This window comes from Giraffa tippelskirchi, chromosome 6 (assembly GCF_054371585.1).
Source record: "Giraffa tippelskirchi isolate mGirTip1 chromosome 6, T2T-mGirTip1v1.2.pri, whole genome shotgun sequence".
Classification (NCBI taxonomy): domain Eukaryota; kingdom Metazoa; phylum Chordata; class Mammalia; order Artiodactyla; family Giraffidae; genus Giraffa; species Giraffa tippelskirchi.
In genome coordinates this window covers 119,169,110-119,194,147 of record NC_137280.1, presented here as the reverse complement: position 1 = coordinate 119,194,147, position 25,038 = coordinate 119,169,110, and the positions used below count along the sequence as shown (strand labels likewise).

Below are 25,038 nucleotides of genomic sequence, written 5' to 3'. Positions count from 1 at the left end.
GAAACGGGCAAGAAAACAGGTTAAGGATGAAAATAGATTTTGAAGCATTATCCAAATAGCATTTAATATATTAAAAGGGGAGACTATCATAGCTACTGCACATTTAATCTAACAGTCAGTCACTGGATTAAATGTCTAAAGAAACTGTAATTTGTTTTAGAGCTGAATATAAAACTATCACACATTTGATATGACGAAAAACTACCTTTAAATAGAGCATCTTTTTGGGGGGGGCATAATTCCAATGAGTGAACTCTCAATTGTATCAAAAGTTCCCTGAGATCATACACTTATCCCCAAATTTCCCAAGTATTAACTTTTAAAGGGAAACATCAGCACTTCTCCTTCCTAAGCTCTGCTTAATAGAAGCTATAGAAATTGCCCTTCTAAGTCTTCCAGTAGAAAAGAAAATCCATCTTCCAACAGAAAAGATGCTGTTAGCTAACTAAGCTAGTATGAATGTGCACGAAACTTTTGCGGTTAATGAAATAGCTGTTTTAACTACTAGAAAGACTACACAGGTGGTTCAACAGAATTTACTTGTGTATTTTCCATCATCTATACTATTTGAGGGCATAGGATAGCTTGGAATAAGCTTTCTACAAATACTGTGTTTTAAGTTTATCCAGTAAACTAAGATGCAGTACAGCTTTTATACAACTTAGGAGATAAAAAAAAAATCTCCATAAGAGAAAGCAACTCAACAGGCCCTGGTATTAAAACATTTTTCCAGAATAAACAGATAGGCAATTGCATTAAAAGGCAGTTTTCAAATATTTAAATTACACTAAGATTCCTTCCAAGTATCTGCCTTGTTCAAACCAATGCAACAAATTCTTATATTGTTAATTGCAGGGCATGGATTTTTGTTAAATGTTGATCGTTTTACTTTCTTCATTATCAAAAATCTTTTTAAGTGTTATCAAGCAGCAAAGTAAGTTGCATAAGCTCTCTGCTCAAGGTAGAGGTGCCAATGCCCTGTGGTAGAGGTGCAAATTGTGAAATCAAAGGGTACAGTGTAACAGTAAGTAGTGCATGAAGAAACAGTAATAAGTGGCCTAAATACAGAGTTGGACAGAATCAAACCAGTTATAATTGCTCAACTAAAACTAATAAAGGTACATACAAAATAAAGTTTGAGATTATAATTGGTATTTAGAATCAAATCTGAATTTCTTGATAAAATATAAATCTGTTCTTTTGAAATTGGAAATGAAACTATCAATTGATAGAGAGCTAGAGACTTACTAACCCCTCCTACTTAGATAAGGAAATAAGTGACAAAGTCTCTTGCACTGAAGTATGTATTTTAACATCTTTACATGTAATATTCATATATAAAAAACTTTTAAGTGTTTTTCTCCAATTTAAAAATCTAAAGAATTCAAAAATAAGGCATTCAATATTTGAAAAAAGTACAGATTTACAAAATGTGTATATTCTGTCATGAAAACTCCACACCAACATTATACACTTGGAAAAAAATACAAACAGGATATATTACAAATTTATGTAAGCAATAACTTAGTTCACACCATGCAATAAAAAGTACATTAATCAAGATACACAAGCTTTTGTAGGTTCTTAACTGAAGTACTTTTTTTCTGCAGAATCCTTAAAACCTGTGGCACTTAAAATTTGTTAGCCTTTCTACTGAGAGGTAAATTATACACAACAATGATGAAAAAGATTAACAGACCAGTTGTCTATTATGAATCATTCCAGCTTTGTTCAACAATGGCCGAAACTCTTTTCTCATATTCTCGTTTGTTTTCCTGATAAAGCTGTGCTGCCTGACTATTGGCTGGACTATTTGGATTCGGTTCATCCAGCAGAGACTAGAAGGAAAGAGAGAAGAAAAAACACATAAGTAGAGTTATTTTTTTATATTAACATGGGTCAGATATGGAGCACAAAAGTTATAGAAAACAGAAATTACTTAATGAAGAAAGAAATTAGTATGTCTCATGTATTTTCAGATCTAAACACTTTCAGAAATAGTTTGATAAATACAGTAAGAAGTTTCCTATTGTTATAAAACTTAAGTTTTCAAAATAGATAGCTCTCAGTTGCCTTAAGACCTCTAATTTCAAAGAAACTGGAAAAGAACAAATATTCTTCAGCATACTGTGATATTAAACAGGAACTAAACAATTTGATTTGGTTAATATATGTCTATAAAATAGCTCAGCAACTAACATTTTCCAAAGTTAAACTCTATTACTGTGATAGGTTTGCAAATTCCTGACAGTAAGTTGGGTGGTACACCTTATTTCCTTTAATCAACAAAATATATACACCTAGCAGCAAGGGAATATATTAATAACAGGAAGGCTGAAAATACTGTTTATGACTCAAATTAAAGCAGAACTGTGACAGAAAAAACTTGAAGGCCACAAACCAAAGTATCACATCTGCTCCTCTCAAATCCATGCAACTAAAACTTGACTCCACCCCAAATCTTCCCCCTAAACTGTCATTCAAGGTCAACTCTGAAATATTCTGCCAGAGTGCTTTGGTGGATAGTTACATTACTTTCCTTTGAAACAGCATTTCTTGGATGGGGCAAAATGATGCTTTTCTGCACTGCAGTTTCTTGAGGTCCTTATGTTTCTACTAAACAATTATCTTTCTCTCTCTCCAAGATTTTTTCATCTTTCTCCATAACCTCTGGCTGTGCTTTGTAGGCGTGAATAATATTTGGCCTATGAGGGAATTTCCTGGTGGTCCAGTGGTTATGACTCTGCTTTGGTTGGGGAACTGAGACCCCAAGGCTGCGAGATGCAGCGAAAACAAACAAACCCCAAACCCGAAGAAACAAAACAAAATCACTTGATCTGTGAGAACAATTTATACTTTAATTTTATCAGGAAAATGACCATGGATTTGATCCAACATGGTCACTAATGAAAAAGCAGATCAGCTGTATGAAAATCCTGAGGATTCTGTATGAGCTCTGCCACTGGTAACCTTAGTGTTGGGGAGGTTAGTTTGCTCACTTGGCCTTTAAACTGATCCTTAAATTGTCAATTATATTTCATAGATATTGAAAAATTAAGATGCATTCTAACACATGCTTACCTGAATTGATGTTAAGATAGAAGATACATCGTATGTTGGACTCCATCTATTCTGAAGGATATCTAAACATATGCTACCATCAGCATACACTGCAAAGACAACACTAAAATTGGTTACATATCAACTTGGTCATATCTAATAATTAAACAGTAATTTTTTTTTACCACAAACAGAATGCTTGGCTCAATCAGAAGCCTTGAACATTGCTTAATAACTAAAACTTTCTGTCTCAGGAAAATGAGTCTCAAACTAAGGACTCTTTACAACATACCTTCTGATGAGGACGCTGAGTGAGTTAAATTTTTTCAACACATAACATACAGCAAATCTGTTTAAATTCCACACTTCTAAATATTCCTAAATAAAGCTCTTGGGGGGGAGCTAATTTAAAAGTAATAATCATGCACATGCAAATTCTCTATAATACTCAGCACAGTCTCTATAATACTCTTTGCAGAAGTGAAAAACTGGAAACAATTTGTGGTCCACAGTGAGGGGACTGGCTAAGTAACAGTACATTATTAACAGCCCATACCAATACTGCTGCCAGAAATGATATACATCTACCATGTTAATTAATGTAGAATGACATCCCTAATATATTACATTAATAAGTTTCCAATTACTTATATAATTCCATTTCTTGTAAAGAATCATTTACAAATACTTTAATTTTATAGGCAGTCACAAAAACATTTGTAAGACTCAGTGCCAACATGTAGATATCTGTAAATAGTAGGATTAGGAAGGATCTTATTTACCTTCCCTTGTACTTTGTTTTTCCAATAAGTGTGCATTCCTCTCATAATAAAAATAAGAATCAAGTGATTACTGTTTTAAAAGTCTAACATTTGAGAGAGGATTTTTCCCCCTCTTGAATTGATTATGTGAGAATACAAACAATGAACCTAAATTTTTATCACTTGCCAGATTATGTATATGTACAATAAATTTACAAAAATAGAATCACTGTGTTGACAAAGAATAAGTGCATTTAAATATTATCAACACTATCAAATTGTGGAAAGCGTCACAGAACAAGTCTGATCACTCTACATCAAAACAGGAGTAAGCAAGGCCTTTCTGGGGAGAGGAGGTAAATTACACTTAATACTGTCATTCTTCAGGACTCTATCCTTGGTCTTCTTCCATCTTATACCTTTTACACAACCTCTGGGGGCAACTTTATTCATAGCCTCAATTACTATCTATGTGCTAGGTATTTCCAGTTGTTAGCATTAGACCAGATTTAACTCTCAGCTTTAAAGCAGCATAGTCAACTGCTTACTACTGTGTACTCCACAGGAACATCAAACTTAGGTTCAAAACAAAAATCATCACCTCTGTAAAACCCATAAAAATGCAAAATGATTTTAAAGTTTTGAACTAGGAACTATTTTTGAGAAGTAGTCCAAAAGTAAATTAGAAATCGAACATCCATCAACTGATAAACAAAATGTACTCTATTCATACAATGGATTATAATTCAGCGATAAAATGAAGTACAGTTATGTGTTACAAGAGATGAACCTGAAAACTATGCCAGCTGAAAGAAATCAATTACAAAGGACCATATATTATATGACTCCATTTATATGCAATGTCCAGAATAAGCAAACCTACATACAGAAAATAAACCAGTGGCTGCCTATGGCTGGGAGGCAGGCGAACAGGGATGGGGAGTGACTGCTAACAGGAATGGGATTTTTTTGGGAGGGTGATAAAAATGTTCTAAAATTGATTATGGTGATGATTGTACAACTCAGTCAAGATACTAAAAACCACTGAATTGTAGAACTTAAGTGGGTGAATGGCATAGTATATGAATCTTTTAATAATAAAGATTTTTTTTAAAAAAGTAAGCTAGGAAGTTAACTAAATGAAGTTTTCCACTCATGGTGGAAAAAAAAGGAAACCATGCTATTAAAATGGAGGGATAACAAAAATAACCAAAGGACTCCCTGGTGGTCCAGTGGTTAAGAGTCCAGCCTCCCTATGCAGGGGGCACAGGTTCCATCCCTGGTTAGGGAACTAAGATCCAACATGCCACAAGGCTCAGCCAAAAAAAAAAAAGAAAAAGGATATTTACTTAATTTTACATATAACATGATCTCAATTTTGAACATTTGTTTGTAGTTTTACAACTAAACTTTAAGCTACAAATTCTTTTTAGTATCTTTCACATTCTTACAAACAGATATTACTTTTAAAAATCAGAAGTTATTAAAACAAAACTTCCCTCAAATCAGGAACCTTGGTTAAGATTCCAGACTAAAAAAGTATGGTTAATACTGACATGGAAGCAACATCGAGAGGTGGGCCCTAATAATGAAAAAGCATGGGCAAGACCTAAAAGAATGAAACAATTCTTTCTTCCTCCTATCATTTTCAAAGGCTAATAAAATGCTACTTACCATTTGGATGAAACATTTTGGATAAAAACCTAACAGTTGGCGGTTTATTTGGATATTCTTCAGAAAATTCTATTACTAGTTTAAAAGTACCTAGATAGAAAACAAACCAAAATAATTAATGACACGCATAACTTTTCTATCTCGTCACCAATGAATTCCCAACCCCATGCTGACTTTTTGCACAGTCACACAAAAATTAATGTCAATTTTGGTTTAGCATATAAAACATACTAAATATACTTCTATTTATATATTGATAATATACAACCTTGGCAAGGATTTGAGGGTACAAGCACTTAACATATATTACTGGTGAGAACATTAATTGTCATATTTTTGGCAGGCAATTTTGCCCTAGCTACCACACTTTTAAATGCACATTTTAGCAACTACAGATAATTTACTATAACTTAGAAGGAGGTGCCAAATTATTGTGAGAGGGGCTAACCATCATATGACAAAGGAGTCAGACTGGAGGTATGGCCACTATTGTGAAAAAGTGTTTTCTGTTCCCATCATTTAAGTATGTCAAGAATCAGTAAGCATTAGTTTAACTGTCTACTGTTGGTTATAAACCAATACGGTACATTTTGGTCAGCCTAAATCATTATTTGCTGGTCAAGAGACAGGCATTGAAAAAAAAACAATTATGCATTTATAAGAGAGTCAATCTGTTCAGAGTGTACAAAGAGCTCTCAACTCAAATTTCAAATCTATTTAGCAGACACAACCACCATTAATATATAGTTTTATGTTTTTCATTCTGGACTCCTTTTGTATTTATTCCCTATCCAGAGACATTTTACTTTGAGGAAGTATACCTGAAGGCTGGATAGGTGCTCCAATTACCCACTGTGGGCTTACTCAGTAAGTTGAAGCCTATTCCTAAAGAAGTCAATGAAAGTTTAAACCATTCAAGATGTCTCCACAAGCTTCTCTCCTTATTTTATCAATTCAATTAAAAAAAAAAAAACTTTCTCAACCTAAATTCTAATCTCATGACTTCAGTCTACCAAGATCAGAGGCATGTATTTAGTAAATTATTTAACCTTCTATTTTCATTGCTCATATATTCAATATATAACATGTACCTCTTTACATTTTTTGTTGTTTGGAAATTTGGGATTAGGGAAGCCAAAGATACAAACAAAATCAAAGGTGATATTTAATTCACGTTCTGATATATTAAGAGGTTCTACGAAATGTATAGTTCATTAGCAAAGAGAGCCTTATAACCTAATATATTTTTAATACCTAATATGTTATATATTTTTACATTTACTTTTAATTTTCCTTAATCACAAAATGTACAATGTAAACATTTCAGGTGAACACAAATATGAAATAGCTTTAAGCTTGCTTTCTTCATATTATGGGGTCTCTGGACCTCTTTATACTCTTATTCCCAAGCATACCAAGCTTCGAATGTGAAGTCACTGAACGTGAAGATGGGAAGAGATGCACGCAACAGCACACCATTTTATGGCATTTCCACCAAAAATTAAAAATTTTTTTAAATATTTCTATTTTTTGGTTGGTAAAAATTCCGCTAATTAAGAAAAAAAATTCCCCTAATTTTTAAACAATCCATTCTCACAATTGGTATAAATTGTCTCCAGTACACCATGTGCTACAACTATTGATATTTGTTGTATTAGAAATGATTACTCAAGGAAATTTTAAAATACTTAACAACTGTAAACTCATTACACATTAACCTAAGTCACATTTAATGAAAATAACTATATTTCCCCCACCAAGTTAGTGAGAAGTACAGCACTGTTTATCTGCAAATCTCTTAAATGATTAGTTTAATAGAAAACAGCTGCATTCTCTCAGCTGCCTCTGCATTCAATCTGTTGCAACATACTGTTCTGGTTGACATACATGAAGAAAATCAGGCCTCTTCCAAATATGTAAAGGAAAAAGGAAGGAGTATTTTCATAGCCTTTTCAGATAAAGGTAGATCTTCTTTTTTGATATTACATAAAAGAAATGGTAAAGTTTTTGAAGGTTAACTGCAACATAAAATTTTAAGCCATATAAACTTTTTGCATCATTTATATTAATGACTATTGCAACTGCATGTATCTTTTACCTATCCATAATTTTCTAACGCATTGGCCATTTGGAAAATACCAGTTCACTGAGTTATCCAAATCATCTAAATGTTGCCATGTTTCATTTTATATATATCTATATACACCAGTGGAGAAGGCAATGGCACCCCACTCCAGTACTCTTGCCTGGAGAATCCCATGGACAGAGGAGCCTGGTAGGCTACAGTCCATGGGGTTGCTAAGAGTCGGACACGACTGGGCAACTTCACTTTCACTTTTTCCTTTCATGCACTGGAGAAGGAAATGGCAACCCACTCCAGTATTCTTGCCTGGAGAATCCCAGGGACGGCGGAGCCTGGTGGGCTGCCGTCTATGGGGTCACACAGAGTCGGACACGACTGAAGCAACTTAGCAGCAGCAGCATATACACCAGGGCTTCCCTCATAGCTCAGTCAGTCAAGAATCTGACTATCCTGACAATGCAGGAGACCTGGGTTCAATTCCTGGGTCGGGAAGATCCCTTGGAGAAGGAAATGGCAACCCACTCCAGTATTCTTGCCTGGAGAATACCAAGGACAGAGGAGCCTGGCACATGCCCACTGGGTCGCAAGAGTCAGACATGACTTAGCGACTAAAGAGAGAGAGAGATACACCATCAAAAACAAAGCCACAACCAGTAATATCATCTACTAATCTCATCAGAGAAAAAAGTATTGGGAAACCATAATTTTATCAGCAGCAACAAATCCTGTCAAGTCACTTTCCTTGACTTAATTTAAAATCTTCCCTGGTGGCTCAGATGATAAAGACTCTGCCTGTAATGTGGGATACTCAGGTTTGATCCCTGGGTCGGGAAGATCCCCTGAAAAATGCAATGGCTATCCACTCCTGTATAGTTGCCTAGAGAATTCCATGGACAGAGGAGCCTGGCGAGCCACAGTCCATGGAGTCACCAACAGTCAGACACAACTGAGCAACTAACACTTTCACTGAGAATATGGCAACCAAATACATACTCAAATCTAAATAACCAGAGTTTATCAGTCATTATTTCAAGTAAAAATGTTCCATGAAAAAAGCAGTAACTCAAGTTGCAACTCAAACAACTGCAGAAACTGCTTTCCCTCCAACCACCAAACTGGTATGCAAGAGAAATGCTGTATGCATACTTCCAACTTCATCAAGCAGAATATCAGAAAGCAGCATACTCAATGGTCAGAATTTAGCAATATTAGTAATTCCCACGTTTTCATCAAAACATTTTAAAGTGAAACTGACATCTTTTATTAAAAAAATGCAAAAAATACGACTCCCAGCACAGTTTAGTGCCACTGTCTTGGTATGTGCCAAGGCACTAAATTGCTTAGGGCCAGTTTAAGTCACTAATGCTTTTGTACCATCAGTGCTATGTTAATACAATAAAAAAGGTAAAAGCCTTACTACTGCTATGAAGACAGTTTTGATCACAGGGAGCCCCTGGAAAGGTCTCAGGAAACTTAAAAGAGTTTGTGGACCACCCTTGAGAATCCTTGGTATAGAGTAAAAAGCTGAACCCCTTGAATACCTCTCTTCAACTCCTTACACGCCCCTCCCCCCCCATCTAGAGGTAACCACTGATAGCAGTATGGTATACAAGCCTTTAAACACACACACACTTGCATGTATGCTACTCAGTAAAACTGTATTATAACATATGTTCTGCAACTTCTTTGTCTCCTCAGACATACAACCAGATCTACCTTATTCTTTAATAGGTACATAATATTCTACAGTCTAGATATTTAATAATTTGCTTAACCATTTCTCCTACTGAACATTCAGGTTATCTCCTTAAAAATACTTTTGCAATCATTATTTGTATAAATAACCGTGATGGGTTAATTCTGGAGCCACTGTGATAACTAAGATAAATCTATTTAACAAATTTTAAAAATTCATGCTATATTAGGGAAACTTTAAGTATCTGGTTAAAATCAATTTAATAAGTTCAACTATAAATACACATTAGAACAAGTTTTCCGTTTTTCTGGCTCTTGGTCAAATACTGAATTTAAGATGCAAAAGATTCTGTAGAATGGTCAAATACTGGATTTAAGATGCAAAAGATTCTGTAGAATGCTAACTATTCACAGGTGTCAAAAGCTAGCTGTTAAGTGAAACTACTGGCAGTTACACACAATTAAGAGCACTGATCAACATACATAAAGTTAAAAATGCATGATTATTACTCTTCTGATGTTTACCTCAGGAACACCTTTAGCACGCTATGAGGTCATTTAAATTTAAAACGATTCTCAACAGACCCCACCACGTAGGCCTAGAGGTCAAGAGCCAGCATAAAAGTAACAGAATGAACTAGCAATGAAGGTGATCAAGCTGACATGGGAAGAAAGTTCTTTATAAGCTATAAATTCTCAGCATTATTTAGTTTTAATCTGATCTATTATTAATAGAAAATAGCCTTAACTAGATAGATTGGTGTTATAATTTTCTACTTAAAAGAAGCCTCTTAATACTATAGAAAACATATTGAGAATGACTTACCATCTTCAAAAGGTGTCCCTTCTGGTCTGAAAATAAGAAGATTTCTGATTAAAAAAAGTTTTTCTTTCAGCTTTTTCCTGATTTTCAAAGAGTAGAGAGGATAAACTCAAATGAGAAAGAGGAGCTCATTCTGATAATCTGTGGAGTATTTATTGTTAATTTAATATCACCTTAGCCCTGGGTTTTTATTTATATACACATAAAAGGGGCTTCCTTGGTGGCTCAGACAGTAAAGAATCTGCCTGCAATGTGGGAGACCCAGGTTGGATCTCTGGGTTGGGAAGAGTCCCTGCAGAAGGGAATGGCTAACCATTCCAGTATTCTTGCCTGGAGAATTCCACAGACAGTGGAGCCTGGCGGGCTACAGACCGTGGGGTCACAAAGAGTCAGACACAACTGAGCATCTAACAAAAACAAACTCAAGACATAAATAGTAACTTCCATTTTCCAAGTTTTCCTTTTAGAATGGTTTTACAAAAAACTAAAGAAACTTGTCAAAATTTTAGCCCAAAAAGAATTCAGTTCATAAATATCAATCCTTTTGTAAATATGGGTATTCTTAACAGAAACATTCCTATTTTCAATATATATCAATAAGATAGAAGTCAATACCCTTTAGTTTAAGGTAATTACGACACCAAAGTGTCCAGCTTTTCAAAAGAGAAATAGCTCTTGTTAACTCGACTAAATTTATCTGATGTCACCAAGAATGTCCGTTTCATTTGTCCACATCTTTTCATTGTACCATATCCCCATCTCATCTTTCCTAAGCAGCAACATGAAGTTTACTTTTTTTGTTGTTGGCTCTTTTTTTTTTAATTGCTTTACAAAACTGGGTTGGTAGGTTTAATTATTATTTGCAAGGTACATTCAAGATCTCAAGGAAGCATGCTAACAGCCTGAATTTAATACCACTTTACTTTAGAAGGGTGAACTATGCTCATTTTTCCCACTAATTTTTAATGTAGGCTCTTAAAACGGAGTCAATGGCAATTCAGAATTCTATTTACAGAAGTGTTCCTTTTAAGTTTTAGTGCAAAACCCTAGTATAAAAAGAGCAACAAAAGGGACTTCCCTGGTGGTCCAGAGGTCAAGAATCCACCTGCCAACACAGGAGACACAGGTTTGATCCCTGGTCTGGGAAGATCCCACAAGCAGAGAAGCAACTAAGCCCACAGACCACAGCTACTGAACCCGTGCACTCTAGGGCCCTCATGCCACAACTACTGAGCCCGTGTGCTGCAACTACTGAAGCTGGAAGGCCTCACTCTGCAACAAGAGAAGCCATTGCAATGAGAAGTCAGGGCACTGTTAACTACAAATAGTCCACACACAGCAAAAAATAATAACGAAAAAAATTTTTAAAAAGAGTGAAAGAAAATAAAATCCAGTTCAGGAAAACAAAAGAAAGAGCATGAAGAAATAATGCTTTTATACAAATAAGCCTACGTGCAATATATACTATACGTAAAATACAAGACCACACCTTAAAAGGCTCCATTCAGTTATTTCACATTAAGCTGTGAAACACTTTTTATTTAAATTCTTACTATGGTGGAAATTATCAATATTTTTGGTTCCTACTCTTTTTACAGTTCTAGTAGAATGCACACTAAGCATTTGCTTGGCACATTTTGTACAAACTAACTTATCATTCTCCTGTAGTCTCAAATGATATTTTTATCAAATAAAACCCAGTGATTATAAAATCAAATTTTATGTGACTGCCAAAACTCTTTACCAGAATTTTTTTTTTTTACTTTACAGTTTCTGTAAGATCCCTCATCCCTCAGTTCCCTTTCCTAGATGTTATACATTCAATTTTCTTAAAAGAATCACCATACCTACCATTTGTTATTTCTTTCAACTCACCCAAATATAACTGCATTCCACTGCATGATGTTGTTTTCAGACGGTGCGCCACTGACACCCACAGGTGGGTCCTCTTGCAATCTAGAAATCCAGAAAAGAAATTTTAAAAGTTGAACATTAAGGCCACTAAGAAAGCCAACCAAACATCTCTGAACCATCTACTTTGAGAAACAAACTAAATCCATTTTCTTGTTCTTGTGCTGAGCTGGTATAAACCATACAATTTTAAATGGCTTGGGAGTCATCCCTCTTCAAATATCACCAAGGTTAAGGTATCTGTTCAAGAACTGCTTTTAACAATAACAACAAAGGAAAAACCTCAAGTGCAAAAAAAACACTTTTACTCAACCATCAATTTTGCTGTTGTAAACACGCAAAGGCTGTGTGAGTCCTAACCGAAGCTACTTGGGCAACATGGCCAACCAAAAAACTCTCCCCCAAACAAAATAAAGACACCACTTCAGTGTAAACATTAAATGACTGAAAAACACTTGTATCCAGTTTAATCAGCAAACTAGTTTTTGCGCAGTAGAGCTACTTTATTCCATTTGCTTTAGTTAGCAGTAGCTTTTGGAGTAAGCAAAGCTCTGGCTAGGTTTTCCCTCAGTCCCTATTTTAAAAACTCTGCACCAATACTGCATTTTATCTCTCAGATCATGTGCCCATATACAAAGCTACCTTCCAACATCTGTCACAAATTCTTGCAAACGAAGACCCTTGGAAAACTACCAAAGGTGCCAAGCACACAACTCAGAATTAAGCACAGAACTGCAATGAGAAACCAGGGTACCAAAGGCCAGGAACCTCGAAATTTTATTACTGGAATTTCACTCATGGGAGCTAATCTGAAATTTATGGTTTCAAGCTGTAGAAACCGAGTTTTGCACCAAAAGGAGTATCTCCTTTTAAAACTGTCATCTCAGGGGAAAAAAAAAGTAACTTGACACTAAATATATACATACACACACATATATACACACATAAACACACCGTCATGTGGTATATGATTCTTGGAATTAGTCCTCCCAAAATGGCTTTTAGTCATCCTCAAGCAGTACAAGCCATGACGAGGAGAATCCTTGGAAGATACGCTGTGCGACATCCCCCACCAAAGATAACGGCTAAGTTACCAACACACTCAAGGCCAAACTGGGCAAAGCCCCGAACAATGGCTTCCAAGTGCCTCATTTAAAGGTTTACAATGAAGTTGAGAGGTTACTTCCTGATAAGCCAATCCAAGTTTTCACACTGGATTTTTTTCTCTCAAGCAGGGCAGATCTCCCTAGAAAAACACTTAAAAATGCGCACGGGAGCGTAACGCTAAGTTTTCTTGGTTATTTTCTTCTCCGTACCTGTAAGCATTCAAAGGAAAACAACTGGGGGGGAAAAAAAAGTCACTTCCTCCTCGTCAACCCTAACACCTCCTTAACAAAACCCTACTTTACAAAGGAGGCTCAGGGAGTATCAGGTTAGCGCCAGCCTCCAGGAAGGCATTTTTCCAGACTTTGCAGGCTATAGATAGGTCTTTATACACCAGGCCACAGAGCTGAGTTCCAGAAAGCACTGGCAGCCGGGTTTGCCAGCCCGAGTCCCAGCCCTCTAAGCCAGTTCTCAAGGTCCTTTCAGGCGGGCGGGGGAAGAGTCGAGTTTCGGAGGATGGGTTAACAACCTCCGGCCCTCGCGCATCAGACCCCACCCTCACTGCAGAAAGAATGGGGAGGGAGGCGGGGGTTGGCCCCAACCCTGGCACTCGGAGGAGACGGCAAGGCCATCAAACAAAGCTGACTGGTGTAGCTAGCGGTGGAAAAGCTTCTGCAAGGGCTCACTCTTAGGGCAGAGAGAAGAGGCACCGCAGGGTGCAGAGGGGAAGGATGAGGTTTAAAAGCTAGGGCGAGGTATCAGGCAACTGGCCCCAGCGGGCAGCAGGGAATCGTAGGACAGACCACAGCCATCTTTTTACTTTTTTGTGGGGGTAGGGTGGTGGTGAGGAGGTATCAAAATTTCTTACGTAGGACAAGTGAACAACCAAGAGAAGAGAGTGCTAAAACGGGGCTAGAACTGGGCTTCCGTCTGTCTCCCTGGGCCCACAGCGGCCCTCTTAGGGTCAACTGGGGAAGGTGTCCCGGATCCCCACCCTCGCCCCGAAGCTTTGGGGAGGAGTCCTCATTCAGGCGAAAATGAAGGCCCTTACCGCTTGAAATCCCGCATAAGCCTCCTCCGGGCCGGGGTCGACATGCTCCCCAGCAGCCCCGCGGTCAGTCTGAAAGAAAAGAGTCCCGCGCAGCCCCCGCAGCCCCCCCACCCCCCGGCGCAGCGGCCGAATCACTGTGGGTAACCACCGCCGCCGCCGAGGTTGCACAAACAACCCTGCAATGACGTCTCCCTCCGCCGCCTCCAGATCCCTCCGCCCTCCGCCGGTACCATGCAGTGAGGGGTAGGGGAGAAGGGAACGGGACGTAGGAGAGCTAGTTATGGGAGCCCTTCAGCAGGGACCTTATCCCTTTTGTCTCCTTGAACGAGTCGACCAATTAGTGTTCTCTACGCTCAGGCTGGAGGTTGTGATTAAGAAGTACCCAAACTGAAACACCAACCCGTCTCCCCCTCTTTCACTAGTTTAGGCTCAGCCGGGTGGGGAGAGAGGAACGCATCCGGGGCCAGAGATTTCAGGGAAAGGAGGTGGGATGACGTAAGATCACGTGACTGCCGGCGGCCTTGTCAACAATCCACCTCCGAGGGGGAGGGGACGAACTATCTAGAACCACGTGTCCCTATGACGCCATTAGGACGGATCACGTGAGAGCGTCGCCTGGATCTAACTTTCAGCCCGGTAGTTAAATTTACAGGCTGAGGGCGGGTATGCACCTGTATTAGTTTTTTCTCCAGTTTGTCCTATGAACAGCTATTGATGAGATTGTGTCGGAAGCAGTAGTTTTACTTCTTGAATCTTTTTTTTTTTTTTACTTCTTGAATCTTTAAAACAGAGCCCCAAATAATTTGGATTTAAAACTCCCCTATAGTTGGCTCAATGGCTTATCAAATCTGGCATCTAAGGAAAGTGAAGGGACCTCTTTTTTCCTCAGCTGAATGCTGAGGCCCATACAAAGAGAAATCCCCTGAAATGCTTCCTTAGGGCCACCAAGTATTACTGTATGAGCATTGCAGTGTGTTTCCAGGGTTGGCAATGCTGGGCAGAGATGAAAAAACGATGTGCAGATTGTTTCATGTTTGTTTACAATCCCCACAGGATTACAGAATTTTGTTTTTCCTTTATGAGTCTGCTGTTATTTGAGGCTTTGTATCAGAGTCCTTGGATTTGTTTACAGTGGGGTACCATTGTATTTGTCAAGAAATGCGCAGGTTTGATCGTAAGAGAGTGTGTATAAAGAGAGTGTAGGTGATTGGTTGTCAGACCTAAAAGTTTTGACTCACATGTGGGGGAGAGATCATGCAGACGTGGATAGGGGTTGTATATCTAGCCTGAGTAACTTATTTCAGATTTTCAACACTCGTAACTTAATGGCCTGAAATGTCCCCCACTGGGGCTCAGAAATATTGGCCGTTGGAATTCTGAGATTATTTCTAGTCACTGAGTTCTCTTCCTCTATCGCCTCCAATTCTGTTCTTAAGGACTTTTTCGGGCTGAACCCTGAGCTCTTTAAGTCCATTTGGGTGATTCCTCAACCCAAGGTGTTATAGGAAGAGAGAATGAGGAATATGGCGTTGGGCATACTTTCATTGAACTAGAAAGGGTTAATTTCCCCTACTTTTCTGGTACCTCTCTTTCTTCAATCCCTGAATTCTTTCTCTTGCTTTTATTAACTGCCTTGGTGATCACGTTAGCCAGATCTAATACTTGATCGATAGCCACTGACAAATGTAATTCTCTAGGTCAAAAAGTGATTTTCTTATTTTCATTTGTTTGCCTTCCTGCCACAGTAATTCTTAGCCTCCCTATAGCTAAGGATGGAGACATATTGTTAGGGTTGCTGCTGCTGCTAAGTCGCTTCAGTCGTGTCCGACTCTGTGCGACCCCATAGACGGCAGCCCACCAGACTCCACCGTCCCTGGGATTCTCCAGGCAAGAACACTGGAGTGGGTTGCCATTTCCTTCTCCAATGCATGAAAGGGAAAAGTGAAAGTGAAGTTGCTCAGTCGTGTCCGACTCTTGCGACCCCATGGACTAAAGCCTACCAGGCTCCTCTGTCCATGGAATTTTCCAGGCCTACAGTGAAATGCTAAACAGAATTTAAAAAAAAAATCTGTTATGTCCTTTGTTTAGCAATTATAATTGTTTTGAAAATCTACAGTTCATGGTTTTCCAGAATGAAGTAATGCTTTCGATCAAATCAAGTAAGTTTCATTAGAGTCCAAGAGCTTTATTGTATAAGCAAGAATCATAGGTTGTCCTGGTTACCAACCCTCTCATAACCTAGTTGTAAAAAGGATAGTTTTAAGGCTATAATTTTAGAGAGACTCTGTTGCTCTAGATTGTGAGCTCACTGAGAGCAGGGACTCTGATTCATGCTTTGATCCTTGCCAACATTATAAGTCAACAACAAATATTTAATAAATGTGCTTTGCAAGTCTTGGTCCAGTATAAGGTTTACTATCATACTCATAGAAAATATAACATAGTTGAATAACTTTTCAAAAGGAAAGACAATTTTGAGTATTTTTATGGTGATAAGCAAAAACCATGACTACCTTTCTTTCCCCTCCGTTTCTCAATATAAGCTGTCGCAGCACAGAAACACTTAGGAATGTTTTAAAATACCAATTTCTTTACCCTAACTCATTTAAATCAAGATCTCGGTGGGGGGGGCCTTTTAACAAGCTCTCTAGGTGTGATTTTAATGTACATGTTGGGGCAAGACCAACTGGACTGGAATTTATTGGATAATAATAACGCTTTCTCTTATTCAGAAGCAAAGTGAGATTTGGCCTCTTATGCTCAACTTTTTCTTTTAAAACAGGAAAATGAAAGCCGTAACGAAAACAGCACTGCCTGGGCACTTCCAGTGATATTCTTTTTATTCATTGGAGGCTGCCACTCGATCCGAGCCCTATGTCTAGTTCTTAGGTAATAAGGATTCTGGGAGGTGGGGTGCCTTTGTATGTCACTCTATTTTGTGGTGGAGCCCTTTGAATTACTTGCTTTTCCAAAGAGGGCCTTTTACGAGTTTTGACGTGTAGAAAGGGAATTTTTTAAAAAGAGGATTACTGTGAGTTCAAGAAAAAATTTTAAGCATGTAAGAGGTATTCAAGAAATTTTCTTATGAATCATCTTATCCTTGTTTTAAGGATGAGTCGTCGACAGCTGAGGTCAAACTGATTATGTAATAAGATAACTAGGTAACTTAGAAAACTACGATTTTACAAGACTTCCTTGGAAGTCTCGTTTTACAAGAAGTCTCTACCTGTGACACCAAGCATCCTTTTAGGATCCAGCAAAAGCAGCAAGTGTTCTCGGGCCTGCGGGCGTCTAAGATGCAGGTCGGATAAACTTCCACCCCGGTTCCCCTTCCTTAGAGGATTTGCAGTCTCTCGAGCTTTCGCCAAAATATGATCCTCCCCTGTCGCGGCACAGAACCAACCTTGTGTAGTGGCCCCAGTTTGATCGACAGCTGCTCGTATTACCGACCTCCACCCGCAGGGAAGCTTCCAGTTAGCGCCCACAGGAACTCGTGTGCGCGCGTTCCCATTTTCCCTTCCGGGTCGGGCCTGGCCGGTTTTCCGGTCTTGCGCAGTAGGCCCCAAGCTAATGACCAGCTGCACCGTTGCTATGGTAGTAGGCAGTCGGGAGCTAGCCGGGGGAGTCGCTGTGATTGCACTGAGCCATACTGGCAGGATCACAGAATGGGCTGAGGCAGCAGCGGCTTCCCGGACGAGGTCGACGGTGGGGCAAGGGGACCCTAAGACTCCTGGTTTGAGGAGCGGGCGGGACCGAGGTTTTCTTGGGTCCCGGGGCCTGATGTTGATGACGGCAGCTTTGCGGAAAACTTATATTTGATGGGGCTTGACGAGACGTGTGGAGACGTGTGGGGACCCTACCCATGATGAATAGGTGACATGTAGTGAAAGCATCTTAAATCTTAATGGGAATGATGGAGACAGTAGGAAGTTCCCCCAAGTTCTGGTGGTTGGCCGAAGCCACATAAGGACACCTTGCTGCCGAACGGGCAGAGTTCCCAAAGACAAACAGGACTCGTGGAAAAGATTCCTAGTTTTTCTTTTTCGTAATTTAAAGTATTAGTTTATTGTGATATTGCATTATCCACCTTGAATAAATAAAGATATGAATGTTTAATCTTCTCCCCCCACCCCACCCTTTCTTCCCATAAAGAAAAAACCGGGCTTCAAAATGGAGATGTATGAAACCCTTGGAAAAGTGGGAGAGGGAAGTTATGGAACAGTCATGAAGTGTAAACATAAGGATACTGGGCAGATAGTGGCCATTAAGATATTTTATGAGAAACCAGAAAAGTCTGTCAACAAAATTGCAAGGAGGGAAATAAAGTTTCTAAAGGTTTGCTTCTTTTACCTTAATTGCTCTATGTAAGTCAAAAAAGATATTGTTATGAAATAAAAACTTATATAACGAATATTTCAGTTAACATAGGTATTTGGAATAGAAAAACAAGTGTGATAGTTTACCTTACTGTGTACATTTTGTAATTTTACAGTGATACTAGATAAATGTGCTTGTGTATAATGTAACAAAAACTGCCAAGGGTGAAATAATTATTCGATTATTTAGGTATAACACTTAATAAAAATGTCTGTGTTTGTGCCAGATGCTATGACTATAATGAGGTAAGAGACGGTACCTGCTCTTCAGAACTTTTATTATTTAATCAGAAAGACAAGAGGACATATAAAAATAATAGTGACTTTTAAGTGACTCACAATAAAAGCCAGTGATTAACACAAAATCCTACTGGATAGGGAGATTTCTGGGAGGAGATGGAACTTGAATTGGGCTTTAAAGGGTATGTAGGATTTAGGAAAGAGGGAGAGACTATTGTTTCCCAGGTTAGGGGAACAGCATAAGCTCAGAGAGCCTAAAGCAAGACAGAGGAAAAGAGTATTTGCCTGTGGAGTTTCTTATACAGAAGTAGAAAGAAGTGAGATTAGAAAAGTAAATTGGAGGTAGGTTTTAAAGTCTTTTAGGCTAAGAAATCAAAACTTGATTTTTCTAAGAGATTTTGAATTCAGAGTAAAGAAATGGTTAATATTAATCTAGCATTATTTTTTAGAATAGATTGGAGGACTGAGAAAGTAAAAATAGGGAGATCTGTTGTGGCCTTAATTCAAGAATCCTGTTAAATGTGAGGGACCTTGCTAGAATGCAGCAATTTGAATTAAAAGTAGAGTTAGAACGTAATATATTACTAAAGAAGACATGAAAGTGTAGAAGGCAACAAAGAGGAGGAATCAAAGGTATCTTTGAGGTTCAGTGATTGCTGCCATTGATGGAAATATCAGAGACCCAAAAGAGACATGATTTGGGAACTAGTTCAGTTTTAGAAATGTTGAATTCGAGGTGACAGGAAATCAGTAAAGATGACCAGTAGGCTTTTAGACGTGGGGAACAATATGAGGAGAGATCAGAGGACAAGGTAGAATTTCATGTAGGTATGATAGATCCACCCAAGGGAAAGACTTAAGAAGTGTAAAGAAAGGAGCATTAACATTCCTAGGGGATTGGGTACAAAACTACTGATTTAAAAAATATCTATATATACATATGTATTTTGTTTATTGGAATTTAGATGCTTTAAGGTTCATAGTCTAGATGTTTTATATGTGATGAAAAAAACAGCTTCTCATTCATTTTTATCTGATACAAAAGTAATATTCTTTCTTTGTAAGTCTGTATTAGATATGATGGATCAATTTGCTTTCTAAATAGAAGAAATATATTAGGCATCTGTGGATTGTTTGAACTGCTCTATTTCTAGACAATGTAAAGGAAAGTTAAAGTCAGTAGAGATGTTATGATTTTGTGAGAGATACCTGTCCTTATCCTGATGACCTAAAATATAATAATACTGGAAGGCAACTTTGTGCACCATAAGTGAAATCTGATTAGGAGACCTTTTCCCAGGCAATATCTTTTGCTCTTTTTTTTTTTTTTTTTAACCTTTGTTGCATTTAAGCAGATTTTTTTTCTTCTTGATTGTTTTGTAAAAATAACTGATATGTGGCAAGAACACAGAGATGAATTTGACAATTTACTATTGTCAATTTACAATTTGACAATTAAAGCTATTTTGAGATACCCTAACTTTTTTTCCCATTGGTTTATTTCTTGTAGAATTTTTAGTTTAATCAAATCTAATTCCACAAGAGACATTTCTTGGATTAACATTCTTACTCTAAAAACAACTGCCATCATGATTTAATTAGAACTAAATTTTTATCTGCTAGAATTTCATTAAATAAGTTAGAGTAATTAGTGGGAATATCGGTAGAAAAGTTTTTTGTTTATAAAAGAAAACAAAAATAAACAATCTGAAAAAGGACAATGGAGTATTTCTGGGGTTTCACGGTTTATCTGAGGAAGTCACTGATCCCTTATCCCTAGATGCTGCTAAGTCACTTCAGTCGTGTCCGACTCTGTGCGACCCCATAGACGGCAGCCCACCAGGTTCCTCTGTCCACAGGATTTTCTAGGCAAGAATACTGGAGTGGGTTGCCATTTCCTTCTGCAGTACCCCTGGATGGATGTTCCTTAATGCTTGTTAACTTGCACTCACTTTCTCTGCTTTTGCCTTTAATATTACAACTGGACAAGAAAACAGTAACTTTCCATAGTTGAAGGATTAATATTGTAGTATCCAAAGGCAGTCTTTTTTTTTTTTGCTACTGCCAGCATGTTGCTATAGCACTCTGGCACCCCACCAACCAGGGAAATTGGGAGCAAAAATAGGAAAGGAATCTGGCATTATATTTTGGCATGTTTTTCTGTTAGTCATGTTTTGAGGACTTTAGTTTATATATTAGTACAGATAACTGGAAAAATTGATATTGTGCCATTGGAATGAGGCACATTTTTTTCATACAAGTATAACTTTTTGATGAATCCAACATTGAAAATATACCCCTTAATTTTTAACCAAATGAATAAATATTTTTGGTAATTTGAAAAAGTTAAATATTTGAGAATTGATTGTAATTAAGTCAGTGTGTTAAAAAATAGAATAAGCAGCATAAAATGTTAAACCTCTTAGTTTTCTAAGCCGATATATTCCATTATTGACATTTTGAAATTATCTTCAACGAGTGCTTACCAATGTAAAAACACGTTTCATTGCTTAATAGAATCTTAACAGTGAGAAAATTTCCTGTGGATATAAATTGGTATTTCACATATCTGAAAAGTTTCTAGATATTTTTATATCTTTTTGTTACAGTGTGATGAATTTATAACCTCCACCTGGAACTTACATTTTACTCTTGAGAGTTCAGGACCAAACTCAGTAATTAATTTCTGTAAATTCAGATTACATGCTCAGTGGCACTGGAATTCATGCTAATTTGAAATCATAAAGACCTTTTAATCACAACCAATTTAAAGGATAGGACAATATCTCTTAGCAGAATACAAAGTTACATTTCAGCATGTTAACTCTGAATTATTTTAGTAAGCAACCAAATGTCAACTTGAAGTAAAGCAATATAGCTCCCTTTGTTCTATAAATATTAACTATGAAATGGATTAACATTTAAAAAAATAGAAATGTAAGCAAATCAACAGATTTTTATTGAAATGCATGAAGGAAAAGAAACTGAGAATATTCCTCTTTTTAAAATTATATGAGTCTTATATGTGCAAATTATGGTGTATGAGATACTTATTAAAAATCCATTTCTTTTGTTGATAGCAATTTCGTCATGAAAACCTGGTCAATCTGATTGAAGTTTTTAGAGAGAAAAAGAAAATTCATTTGGTGTTTGAATTTATTGACCACACAGTTTTAGATGAGTTACAACATTATTGTCACGGATTAGAGAGTAAACGTCTTAGAAAATACCTCTTCCAGATTCTTCGAGCAATTGAATATCTTCACAATAATAATGTAAGTGCTTCAAAGTAACCCAAATTATTGGAAAACTGTGAATTTAAGTGCCCTTTAAACATTGTTCTGTTTTTATGAAAGTTGTTAAAATTATTTTTCTGTACAATATTGACATTGTGAAAATGGAAAGAAGGTTGGGGGAATTATTACCTTATAATTCAGTCACAGAACCACAAAACATATTGAACACACAATAATTGTAACTATAAAGCAGACCAACTCTGAGATGCTAAGGAGGTAGAGAAAAATCAGCAGTCAACTCTGGCGTCTTTTGTTAGCGAAAATATATTAAGACATCGAAAGTCAAGACAGCCCAGATAATGGGAGGTCTGGAAGTAGGAATTGGAAACTAAGCCAGGGGAATGGCAAGAGAATGTGGGTGCCTTTAGGGAAAGAAAGGAGAGAAAGTGGCTGAGGAGTGTAGAGCCTTGTCTTTTAAATCAAGAAAGGAAAGACGATCAACTGTTTTGATTTTTAGTGTTGCCTTTTAACATTTTTTAGTTACTGTTTATTTCAGCAGGTTTTTATTGACATACTTTGTTCCCAACATGAGCTCTACTTTCTGTAAAGTTAGACATAGTTAAGTGATATTAGGCGTAACATCTATATAGCCTCAGCTTTTTCAGGTACCTTAATTTCTAATATTCTGTTTCAGTAGTAGTGCATCTCCTGTTGCAGCTTTGTTGTAATGGCAGCTAGGACTCAGATTGTAATTTTCTTGCCCAAATGGATCCAAGGGGAAGCAGTATAATGTAATAGTTAACAGCACACAGTCTTTGAAATCAGACTATGCTATGTTTTTTACCTAGTGGCTTATCTATAGATAACCACACAGCTTGTGTAGCTCACAGTTACATAATGAAAGGTAGTCCCATTACTCTGTGGCCCCAGGAAAATTATCTAACCTTTCTGAACCTCAATTTCCTCATCTGTAAAATAATGCTATAGTACCTCACAGATTTTTTTGTAAAGATCAAATTGGGTAATAGCTATGTAGTGTTTAGCACTGTGTCAGGTATATTTTAAGTGCTCAATAAACAGTGCTGATAGGGAGTCAGATATAGTTATCTCTATCCCTATAGTGTCTTGCCTGTAGTAGACTAAAAACATTTCTTGAATAATGGGAGACACCAGTCTGAGAGCAGAAAACTTCAAAGAGGAGGTAAAATTAAAGTAAGAATTTTGAACTTAAGTGTTTAAATTCAGGCACATAAGGAAACAACCCAAGGGCTTAACAGACTATTGAGATGTCATTGATACACATACAAATATTACTAAGCCATGAAAAAGGGTGAAACATCGCCATTTGCAGCAGCATGGATGGACCTAGTGAATATCATACTAAGTTAAATCAGACAGAGAAAGATAAATATATCACTTAAATGTGGAGTCTAAAAAATAATAGTAATGAATCTATATACAAAACAGAAGCAGATTCACAGACATAGGAAACAGACTTACAGTTACCAAAGGGGAAATGGGGTGAGGGCTAAACTGGGAGTATAGGATTAACAGATACAAACTACTATACGTTAAATAGATAATCAACAAGGATTTACTTTATAGTACAGGGAACTATAGTTAATATCTTGTAATACCTATAATGGAAAATAATCTGAAAAATGATATGTGTATAACTGAATCACTTTGCTGTACATCTGAAATTGACACAATATTTTGATTCAACTATAGTTCACTAAAACAAACAAAAATGGCTTAATAGAATCAAAATGGAATAAAAATGTAAATGATCTTGAAACTAATAAAATGAATCAAATCAAAAAAGTTCAAGCACATAGAGCTATATAGAGCAGAATTATTATCATTGTAATACAGAGTTCTATGTATTTTGGGAGCATTTCACTACAAAATAAAGGAGAATCAAACTCACTGTTTGAATCTAAAATGTGATAATTCATATCATATACAAAAATTAACTCTAAACGGATTAATGACCTAAATGTAAGCGCCAGAACTATAAAACTCAGAAGAAAACATAGGTGGTAATCTGTGTGGCCATGTGTTAGGCAATAGTTCTTTAGATATGACATCAAAAGCAAAAGTAATCAAAATAGACAAATTGGAATCCATCAAAATTAAAAACTTTTGTGCATTGAACGACACCATCAAGAAAGTAAAAAGACAGTTCACAGATGGGAGAAAATATTTGAAAATCATACATGATAAGCAACTACTTTCTAGATTATATAAAATACAATTCAACATAAAAAGACAACCCAATTTAAAAATGGGCAAAGGACTTGGTAGACATTTCTCCAAAGAAGATATACAAATGGCTAATAGCATATGAAATGATGCTCAACATCTTGAGTCGTTATGGTACTGCATATGAAAAATTACAGATACCATTTCACACTCACTAGGCTGGCTGTAATTTAAAAAATAGACAAGAACGAATGTTGGCAAGGAAGTTGAGAAACTGGAACCTTTATACACTGCTGGTGGTAATGTAAAATGGTGCAGCTGCTATGGAAAACAGCTTGGCAGTTCCTCAAAAAGTTAAACATAGAATTAGCATATGACCCGGAAATTTTACTCCTAGGTATCTATCCAAGAGAATTGATAGCATATGTTCACATAAAAACCTGCCCAGGAATGTCATGTAAGCATTATTCAAAATAACTGAAAAGTAGAAACCAATGTATATTAGCTGATGAATGGACAAACAAAATAAAGTATACCCATATAATGGGATTTATTCAGCCTCAAAAAGGAATGAATTGCTGATGCATCCTACAGAATGAGTGAAACTTGAAAACATATTGAAAAAAATCAAATGCAAAAAACACGTAAGTATAAATTCCACTTAAATGAAAAATTCAGAAGAGGCATTTTTGTCTCCAGATATGATGGAGTCCAATTTGTCTGGGCTTCCCAGAAGGCACTAGTGGTAAAGAATTCGCCTGCCAATGCAGGAGTTGCAAGAGACCTGGGCTCATTCCCTGGGTTGTCGAAAAGGTCTCC

General features: G+C 37.1%; 2 protein-coding genes across 27 annotated transcripts in view; one reads left to right on the top strand and one right to left on the bottom strand.

Annotated features, from left to right (window-relative positions):
• Positions 1–37: 37 nt before the first annotated feature.
• Positions 38–17,661, bottom strand: UBE2B (ubiquitin conjugating enzyme E2 B). 5 transcript variants are annotated; one of them, XM_081502892.1, is made up of 7 exons: positions 17,389–17,661; positions 14,163–14,231; positions 11,972–12,052; positions 10,100–10,125; positions 5,496–5,585; positions 3,082–3,170; positions 38–1,838 (listed from the first exon to the last, which is right to left on the bottom strand). In XM_081502892.1, exons 2-7 carry the CDS (start codon positions 14,204–14,206, stop codon positions 1,710–1,712), a joined length of 459 nt encoding a protein of 152 aa, XP_081359018.1. In that variant the 5' UTR covers positions 14,207–14,231; positions 17,389–17,661; the 3' UTR covers positions 38–1,709. The 5 variants fall into 5 exon arrangements, with proteins under 5 accessions (XP_081359018.1, XP_081359017.1, XP_081359022.1 ...); XM_081502891.1 differs by having other exon boundaries at positions 17,566–17,661; XM_081502896.1 differs by lacking the exon at positions 14,163–14,231.
• Positions 14,753–25,038, top strand: part of CDKL3 (cyclin dependent kinase like 3) — a 53,643-nt gene continuing 43,357 nt past the window's right edge. For 6 of the 22 annotated variants that reach the window (XR_014057256.1, XR_014057257.1, XR_014057250.1 and 3 more), the window contains exons 1-4: positions 14,753–14,825; positions 16,945–17,051; positions 18,315–18,497; positions 21,859–22,053. Coding sequence is in view for 7 of the 22 variants with exons in the window: in XM_081502884.1 (XP_081359010.1) it covers positions 18,333–18,497; positions 21,859–22,053 (360 nt within the window). In the remaining 15 variants the exon portion in view is untranslated. Of the gene's footprint in view, positions 16,322–16,944; positions 17,465–17,808; positions 18,036–18,314; positions 18,498–21,858; positions 22,054–25,038 lie in introns of those variants that run through there. The other 16 variants (XR_014057258.1, XR_014057252.1, XR_014057248.1 and 13 more) reach the window with 6 other exon arrangements.